Source organism: Sinocyclocheilus rhinocerous, unplaced genomic scaffold (assembly GCF_001515625.1).
Source record: "Sinocyclocheilus rhinocerous isolate Xijiao unplaced genomic scaffold, SAMN03320098_v1.1 scaffold395, whole genome shotgun sequence".
In the NCBI taxonomy this organism is placed as follows: domain Eukaryota; kingdom Metazoa; phylum Chordata; class Actinopteri; order Cypriniformes; family Cyprinidae; genus Sinocyclocheilus; species Sinocyclocheilus rhinocerous.
The window spans coordinates 3290347-3300133 of NW_015660890.1; the positions used below are offsets into that span (position 1 = coordinate 3290347).

General features: G+C 42.6%; 1 protein-coding gene across 1 annotated transcript in view; it reads right to left on the reverse strand.

Moving 5' to 3' along the window:
• The window catches only part of LOC107726026 (diacylglycerol kinase iota-like), a 47755-nt gene that overhangs the window by 25896 nt on the left and 12072 nt on the right, over positions 1 to 9787 (reverse strand). Inside the window, 1 exon segment of the mRNA XM_016535489.1 lies at positions 2249 to 2357. Coding sequence (XP_016390975.1) covers positions 2249 to 2357 — 109 coding nt within the window.

Consider the following 9787-nt stretch of genomic DNA (forward strand, 5'->3'; position numbering starts at 1 on the left):
TCATTCCACCAGGAGGGAACAGTTAATGTAGAAGTCCATGAAAGTTTTATCATAGGTAGAATGCAAAATGTTTCAATACAAGCATTTCAGTCAAATGTAATTTATGCAATATTTCAAACCTTTAACCCACTTGGGAAAATCAGCCCATGGCAACAGTTTAAAAGTAGCACAATTCTGTGGAAAAAACGCGGACTTGGCAACCCTGCATCCAAGAAGAGCTGATCTCAGGTCGAGAATAAGGAGAGATGACTGACAAGACCATGCTGGAGTATTTGCTGCTCAACAGATCCTGAGCTCATTTACAAATATCTGATCTTGCAAGATGTGCTCCCTTTACACAGAGTGTTTGTGATCGCGAAATCGAAAGTGAAAGTGAACAGCGCGAACGCTTATTCAAAAGAGATTTAAATACTCTGCATACTGAGAGCGGCTCCCTGATGCGCCAAAATTATATACAATATTAGAATGTTTAAAGGGGTGGACACGAAAATCACGGGAGCGAAACACATGTTGTGGGAGCAGGCGGCAATGGTCAGAGATTCAGCGGGAGCGAGCTAAAGAAAATTTGGGGCGATTAAGAAATCCCGGCCGGACGCATTTTTGTAGGTCCAAAAAGAGGACATGTCCGGCGAAAAGAGGACGTATGGTCACCCTAATTTAAAGCAGTAGTTCTTCACCTTTGTGACTGCAAAGCCTCCCATTGCCTACAACAATATTCTACATTTTTACTCACAGTTTCTACCCGATAAAATATTTTAGAGCTTGGCATTTTAATCATTTTAATTCAGCAAAAACATTTAGCATCAGTTGGCTCAATTTTTCAGTCTGGCTTCACAAATGACACTTTCAGACTTGAAAATGCATTGGTCAGAGATTCAGCGGGAGCGAGCTAAAGAAAATTTGGGGCGATTAAGAAATCCCGGCCGGACGCATTTTTTTAGGTCCAAAAAGAGGACATGTCCGGTGAAAAGAGGTCACCCTAGCTAAACTTATGCAAAGTATAGGAGCATTTAAGTACAAAAACATTCAGCGCACATTGAAATCACACACACGTATTTCATATGGCAACAACGACACTGTTGTGTGAGGCTTCAATTAGCACTGACTCGCGCACACACTTAGAAGCTTTAGGAAGGCACATTAATGTTTGATGGCTGCGCTGGTCACGTCGGGAACTAGCGGGGAAGAAAAGGCCAGCAAAGACACACAGGAAGCGTCCCGCTGGGCTCCGCCCCCTCAGCAGTCTCCATCTGTACACACAGCACCTGGATTAACGAGTCTCTCTTTTGCCATGCCACAACCTTGTCTTTGACAGTAACAACATTAGCGCTTTAGTCTGGGAATATCGCATATTATATATCACACTATATATATTGTAAGAAAAAAATGACACATTGTAAACTAGTTCCAACTGTGGTGAACTCATCATTATGCTAAGTGTATGGCACATTGCTTTATTGTTGCTAAATAAAATGAAATCAAATATAAATATTACATACAAAACCTTAACTTAAAAAATTTAACTGAAAATTTGAAATATTGCGTTTGCAACTAACTGAGATAAGTTAGCTTACGCTGAAGTACTAAAATTACTAAAACTTATTATACAGAAATAAAAATATATTAAATCTAAAGAGAAGTATTTAAAAACTAATAAAAAAGACAAAAGTACAAAACAAAATTAAGCTAATTAAAAACTAAAATAAATAAATAATGAATAAATCTCAAATTAAAATAAAAATATAACAATAAAAGCTAATCCAAAGCTATTTCAAAACTGAAATTAATTAATTAATAATGTTGAAAAATGTTAGAAAGAAAATGTAATGCAAGAAACTGAAATAAAATAAGATTTAAGTACTAAAATGACAAACTAAAACTGAAATAAAAACAAAGCTTAATAGAAATAATTTAAAAGGAATAATCACAAAATCACAACAAAACTACAAAAAAATGAACTAAAATTAAAATGAAAACTGAAATCGAAGTTAAATTATTAATAATACCATATAAGTAAACTATAATAGTATATAAATAATACTAAAATAACACTGGCTCTGGGCAGTTGTTAGGTGGTTGCTAGGGTGTTTTGTGTGGTTGTTAGGCTCAAATCAAAAGGATTCCCGTCTATATCGAAGTACCATCTGATACCATCACAGCACTGCCAGAGTCATTTTTTTATGGCAAAGCTGATAAGACATACAGTTGGATAGACAATTGGAGTGAAAGACAGATGAAGAACACTTACGCTCCAGTCCACTGTGCTGCGAAGCTCCTTGGCCGGTCCATTGCTCAGGGCAGGGAATGGACTGTGGGCCGGACCCAAATGCTGGAGGCCCGACCGTGAGATGGCTTTCCTGTGGAACAGAACGACCACAAATAGCTTCAGCCCAAGAGTAAACGCATTCAAGAGAAAATAATGAGGCCTTGCTGAACTGAAGGTTTTGACATCTGGGCTAGAGCTCCTTGCTGTTGCAAATAAAAGGACTAATCATTGTGGAGCTAAAGCGGGGACACACTACAAACACACACAACAGGAGACGGCCGTCTACCTTGTGCCAGTATCAAAATGATCCAGACCAATCTGTTAACCAGTCTGCTTGGCCAGGAAGTTCCCATAATTCCCTGCATGCAAAGAGAGCCTCTGCCTCATATGGTATGAAATCAGCAAAGACTGTTCTTAGACACAATGTGTGTGTGCTTGTGTCCCAGCAAGGGACTTGCATGAGTCAGTATCGTGTGATCACTTCCTCTGTCTGGCATTCTTCCATAGAATTAGCCATCATCCCATGCCAGTATCACAGACAGATCTACTCAAACTTATATTTACGCAAATACAGCCCACACTGTCTGTACAAGCACAAAGAGAGCAAAAAGGGGTCATGAACCGAGAAACCAAAATTCCCTTCATCTTTTGACATATAAGAAGAGGTCATTGTACTATAAAATCATGCTGTAAGTTTCAGAACTCTAAACTTTGTCATTAGTCTAAAAACAGCTTATATTGAAGCCAGTCTGCCAAAACAACAGCTTGTGGAATGTGCCACTTTATGATGTAATAGTGTGGCTAAACACCGCCTCCGCAGAAAAGATCAATGCCTGCTTCTACAGTGCTGCCTATTTAGCCCCGCCCACCGATTCACGCATGTAGTGTGTTGTCTAGGCTCGTAAACATTGTTGCCAAGCCCCCGGTTTTTCCACAGAATTAATTTTAACACTGTTGCCACGGGTTGTTTTTCATGTCCGCGGGTTGAAGCGACCACAATATGTGATATTTATCCCCTGGAATGCGTTTTTTTCTATTTTTTTTTAAAGATTCATTTTTGGTGTTTTTGACTTTATTATGATAGGCCAGTGTAGAGGAGACAGAAAGCAAAGTGGGAGAGAGAGGGGGGTGTGATAGTGAAAAGTCCTCAAACCGGGATTCGAACTCGGGACGCCCGTAGCGCAACAGCACAATATGTTGGCACATTGCCCAAAAGGCTATTGGTGCTCACGGAATGTGAATTTTAATCACAACTGTTAGCCAATCATAGCAGTGGGTGTTTACTTCTGAGTCTACAATCCACTACGCCTATTCAAACAGAGCGTTCTGATGAGGGGGGTTTAAAAACAGAACAGAAAATAGCATATTACTTCTGAATTATGATGTTTTTTGATGTAATATTTATAAGTCGACCTCAGAGAACATTACAAATGAAAAACAGGGGCAGTTCATGACCCCTTTAAGGAGGTTAATAGTATACTAAAGCCTAAAAGTATGTACGTTAACATGCATTAAAAATCTAAAGCTACTAATATATCAAAGTGAACATGTAGCATGCATGTTTCATATCTCCAGCTTTCCAGCAAAGTGCATATTAAAATGTGTAACTGAACTTGATGAAACTCCAAGCTCCTTCCTCAAAAACTGTTGCCACCTGATCTTCCTCCAGTATTTAACATAGTAAACACACAGCGCCATATGGCCGTCCCTTTTGAAGCGAAGGTTGAAAGTGACCCAACGCTCGGTGTATAATTTTACACACACTCACGACACAAGCAACTGAGGTAGGGGGTGAAGAGAACAACGGACGAGGAAATGGTGGGCCGTACACCTGACACCCTGCTGAAAGTTTCAAATCCTCGTCTAAAATTATCCCGATCAGAAAGAACACAAGCGAGAGTCCAGTTACGAGCTCTTTTGTAAAGCGAGCCGGGGCCACGGGATCACGCACCTTTACCCTCCGAGCTAAAAATAGAGCCACTGGCAGATGACATGTGCGTTGGAAACATGCCACTGTGGTGAAAGCCAGGAACACGACAACAAATATACATAAACAAATATGTCACACATGCGTAGGCAAGAAAAATCGAAACCAGGTTCTCTGAAACAAGACTTGAGCGCTCAGATTTTTTTCCTGACAAAAATGATCTAACATGTCTTCTCAAAGATTTCAGAATAGATCTCAACAATGTCTTTTTCCTTAGAGAGTCTCCTAAGCAATGAAAAAGTGACTTGTGAGCAACAAAATGTGAAATTTGATGACACATGCATCAGAAAAAGGCCATTCATGACAAAAGGAAACATGCAACATGAGGAGCCGAGTAAGAAAGCTTTCGTTAGAAACCATCCTGAATGCTGAATCATTAGTGTCACATGTCTCTGTGGACGTGATTGCACTAAAATGATCAAATCCACAGGCTGATATAGAGAGGTTGAGACGTACATGTCCTCTTTCCCATTGCAGTCAGGTAAATGAGTAACGCATTTCTGTTTAATATTATTCCATGGCATTAAGCAAATCAATCAACGATGTCCACTGTTTAAAGACGCCATACATTAGGGCGCATTATCAGTCCTGGGTAAACACAGTGTCATGTCGCAGACAGCAGAACATTTCACTAGAAAGTAATCAACTGAGTGCACACCGCACAGGCAGAATGGCACACAGTTTGAGATAAAGAATACGCCACACGCCGGTGGAAACAGACAGGAAGAGCAATCAGCGAGACTGCCATAATGGAATTAGTTCTACTAAAACCAGCTTTGACAGAGGTCTGGCTTCACCGAGAGACTGCAGAAGGATGATGTGCATGTGTGTGACATTTATCATCAGCCGGTATTAATTTGCCGTGCGGGTTCCTGTTTATCCGACATGAAGGGATGGAGAGAGGGTTTACGTGTGCGAGCGCAGGGGATGTGTGTTCAATCTAGCGGCCGCTCCCTCCCACGACACCCTGCGGTAATATCATCCCTCCTGTGTAGGCATGGCAACAGTCCAACACACGCCACCGTTGGTGTATTTAAGTCTTAAATCTTGTTGTCAGCATCATAATCTCTGTCCCCGCTCCCATTGTCTCGGCCAATTAGATTTTGTAGTTGTGTGTGGGATGCAAACTCCCTCCACGCTTTAAGTCAGGTGTCAACCCACATACACAGCTATGATATCATCTCTCTGAGCTGCCCACTCTCGATCTCAGTAAGATAAGAAGTAAAAGAGTGGAGTTCTGCAGCTGAAGAGATATGCAGCAAGACCTGGTCAAACTAGACTGTCACTAACCTGTAGCCGAGAAGCCTGTGGTACCAGGTCACCTTCCGCTTCCGCCCTTTCCCGCATACTCGGTTCTCCTCTACTGTCTTCCGAGCCCTAATCATCCTTCCATTTCTCCTTCTCAGCCTGTATCCTCCTTTCCGAACTTCCGGGGTGCTTCCTACCTCTTCTCCAGCAGCATCCAAAGCTGACGGCTCGCTTCCACCGGTGCAAGGCAGGCTGACATCACTGTTACACATGGCTGCCTGATAGAGCCGGAGCACGCCTAACACACCCTCCCGCTGCCCATATAGCGCTGAGATAATCAGGCCGTCAGATAGCTGAGACCAGATGGAGGATACCTGAGAACCCAGAGGCGTGTATGGGTGTCAGATCCTGTCCTGTCACCAGAGACAGACAAGAATCTCTCACAATCATCACTGCCATCGTTACCCCCAGAGATCAGGTCAGCCCCACGTCTAGCACTTGGAGCTGTTTTAAGGTCTATTATGTAACCCAAGTTGACCTTATGCAAGACAATCTATGGGCAACCTGTTACAAAGGGACACTTTATCCAGGGTATTTTAATCCGTCAGTATTTGACTGCATGGTCTGATTATGCAAAGTCTAATAGTCATAAATCTGTGTTGTTCAGGTAGTGCCTGGTGGGTGACGTACGCCAGCAAGTTATTTCTTGAAAATGAGGCTGAAAGGGAAGCCGTTCTGACGTAAACTTTCGAATTCATGAAAATGTTCGTATTTTCAAAATGTTAGTTGGTACTAAAGAAATGTACACCTGCTCCCTACCACATGTAAATGCTGCGTAAAATGTTCTGTGTTCTTTTTGGCAAACTGATGACACTGAATTTTGATGTACTGCCATGGTAATTACAAGTTCATTTGCCCTAGCCCTCTTTTTTTGTAGCAGAGTTGATAACTGTAAAACGCAGCGCTCGTCACTGTCACTATTTACCCAGCCGTCCAATCAATGGAGGAGGGGCGGGACAAATACTGACCAACCACACAACAATGCGACTGCCTACAACAATGGAGAAGTCAATATTACTGGTTACTGCTTTTTTATATTTAGTAAAATTCTTAAAAATGAGATACTAGTAATACGTTGCCGCTGTGGATACTCCAAATCATAACAACCAAAGCATCTCAGCTGGAGAAACCACCAGCTGGTCGTTTTAAGAAGAGCGCCTGAAATGTTTTAGCTGGCTAAAAACTCTTTGGTGGACACCTTATCGAATATTTATTGTTAGGCATATGGCCTATTAGTCTTTTTTGCATTTATGCAATATACTGGAGCCAAGCCTGAGAAAGTAGACCAGAATATTCCAATGCGTTCCTGGACACGCAATTTGCGTAGCTGTAATTCAGGCGGGGAATATGCTAATTGTGAATGAGCGCGCACGAGCGCCCCATTTACAAATGATTGGAATTCATTAACATACACATGTTTAACTATCAAATCGGAAGTTTACGAAGCGTTTGTGAATCCGGAGGAGAGTTTCCAGAGAGGTCTGTTTTACGTGCAAATTACTCAGAATTTACTCATATATTTACGTAAACGATCAATCTGGACGCGATCTGTTGGAATTGCTTGCAGGAAGAGTCTGATCTTGTCACTCTTTCTACTTCTGCTTCGCTCAATCCCTCCTTGTAGCTCTCTAACTGGGTCAGTGTGCTCGCTGTGACTCTTCCCGCCTGCGGGGCCCTGGCGAACATACACTTGAAGGACAGCTTCTCTGAGCTTTACCATTACTGACTTCCTCAAGGCTACTGGCGCTCCACAGCACAATCCTTTTTCCTCTCCTCATTCTCATCAGAGTAGAATGTCCTTGACACGGACCTTTTTCTCATGCCTCCCTCTCACTCCAGAGATTAAGATCTAAGACTCAGCACTGTGGGGTGAAGAAACACAAGCGAGAGAAAGATGTGCCAAAGGTAATAAGTGTAACAAAATCAACACGTACGCAGAGCTCCCACGAGACCCCGAGCCTGAGAGAAATCTCGGGCAGATCGGTGATTAGCGCTAATTCAATCTTCGTGCTTTTATCTGAAGCCAGCAGCGTCCTGATAACAGCATGACGAACAGAACAACACAAGAGTATATCAAGAGGCAATATAGAGTGTTCTAGATAAGAACATCACAAAACATATTATCAGCACTTCATTTTTAGCACACGTCTTGTTATCTGTTTATCGAATTACAGCAAGCAGGCGTCTCACATGTCCTCTTATGCATATGTGTCAGATTTGGGACATAAATTACATATCCCCAGAGGGATTGCGGCTAACTTGTTTCTTGGTGGGTTCAAACAGACAACCCTCTGGTTACTGCAAACAGGAGTCCCACTAAGTGGAAAATAGTATCCATAAGGTTGCAGATTGAACCCAACAAGAAACAAATTATCACCATTGCGCTCTTAAAGACTTTGTGTTTGAAACAGTGTGTCACTTTGAACAAAAGCATCTACTAATTCACAGTTTCCCAAATTTTTTCGATCCGAGGACCTCTACTGTGACCCCAAAAGGTTCCCAACAACCTCAAAATGTTCTCAAGCGAAAACAAAGCGCTGATTTCAGTGTCACTTCAGGAGAGAAATAAACATTTTCAGACCCTGCAAGCTACTATGAATGCTTTGGCTGTTTATCCTGTCCCAAGGCAAGGATGCAGTTTCTAAACTATTGCACTAATGTTTCCTGAATAAATGTGGTCACAGTATTAGTCACTCAGTTTAAACGTGTCGAGGCTGAATTCCCTCCGGTTCCCTTTTTGTTCGTGTGTGTCCGTGATGTTGTTGTTGTGACTATGTGTTCATGTGTGTGCCGGATGGAGACACATTTCTCTCATTTGCCCCTGAGCTCTGTCACTGCAGCCTGACACCCACTGACAATGGCAGGAAAACTACACACAAGCACACACATACGCAAACTCAGCACATACATCACACTTGTGACCGGATCATGGGGAAGAAATGGAAGTAAGAGGTAGGTGGACATATCCGTGGGCAGATCCAGTTATATATGGGTGTTTCTTCAACTATGGACACATTTGGCCCGGTGGACCAAGAGTGAGAAAATAAACTCTTGTTTTTTCCACATTAGTTTATTTACTAACAAACGGATATCTACCTTTTTTCTTTAAATGTCTCAATGTTCTCTCGAGCTCTCCACTGACACTGTCTCCTACAATAATCCTACTGAATTCTGCACTGGGTACTTCACGTGACATTTTCGCACATACAGAACAAACTTTACTGCCATGCTTCTCGGGATGTCGCCTTCGCTCTTGAAAACCCGGATAACATCTGCGGTGGAGCTGATGATGGAAAAGCTCAGCAAGCCTGATTCACTGACTGATAAATGATCATCACATCTTTAGTGATTTGCTATTATTTCAGCTAAATTAACTCCGTGCCTTCTGATAACAGCGTAGGAAGTGCATGATGCAAATCCGGACTAACTGTTCACTGGCAGCAGGTGTATCTGCATGTATTTGTCAAGCAGTTTGACCAATCTAAGAGTGTTTATGCAAGTCTGCACTAGTGCCACTCATGGAAAGAGTAGCTTTCTAGCATTTTAAATCTTTAAATGCATTAGTTGCGAATGCATTCATTGTGTAGTACCGTATTCATTTATAGCATTTCAATAAATGCACTGAAAGTCAACATGCATTGCAAAACTTATAAGTGTGCAACAGAACTCCCATCCTGCTGGTATAGCGGTCAGACAGGAAGCCTAGGCTTTTCCCGCTTGAACTCCCCAAACAACAGCGCTCAGATATTTATATCCATCACCACCCAGCCTCACGCTGCGACACACACTTTCCCTCCACAGTCCACTAATGACTGTCATCCCTCACATGTCGTTCTGTCCGTCCTCTCTCTGCTCTGCCTTCCATCGTGTGTGTCCTTTCCTCATGGCGATGTGACAATCTGTTCCTTAATCCTTCTCTCGGTCCCTCTTTTCTTCCTCTACCAAATATATAGGGCACGCTATCAAAGAACAGTCCCTCTTTAGAGGTCTACAGCCTCTCCCCTTCCTCCTTAACTCTCACTCCATCTTTGTCTCTTCTTTCTCTCTCATTTCCTTTCTTTCCGTACCCTTCTCCCGCTCCTTCTCCGTCAGGGTCAAACTTCAGCGTCTCCTGGTAGACCAGCAGCTGTGGGCCACATGCACCTCGTCCTTCACCACATGAAGGAGCAAAGACACTCTCCCCCTCCATCCCTTTGTCCTACATTCACCCCCCCCCCCCCCCCGCA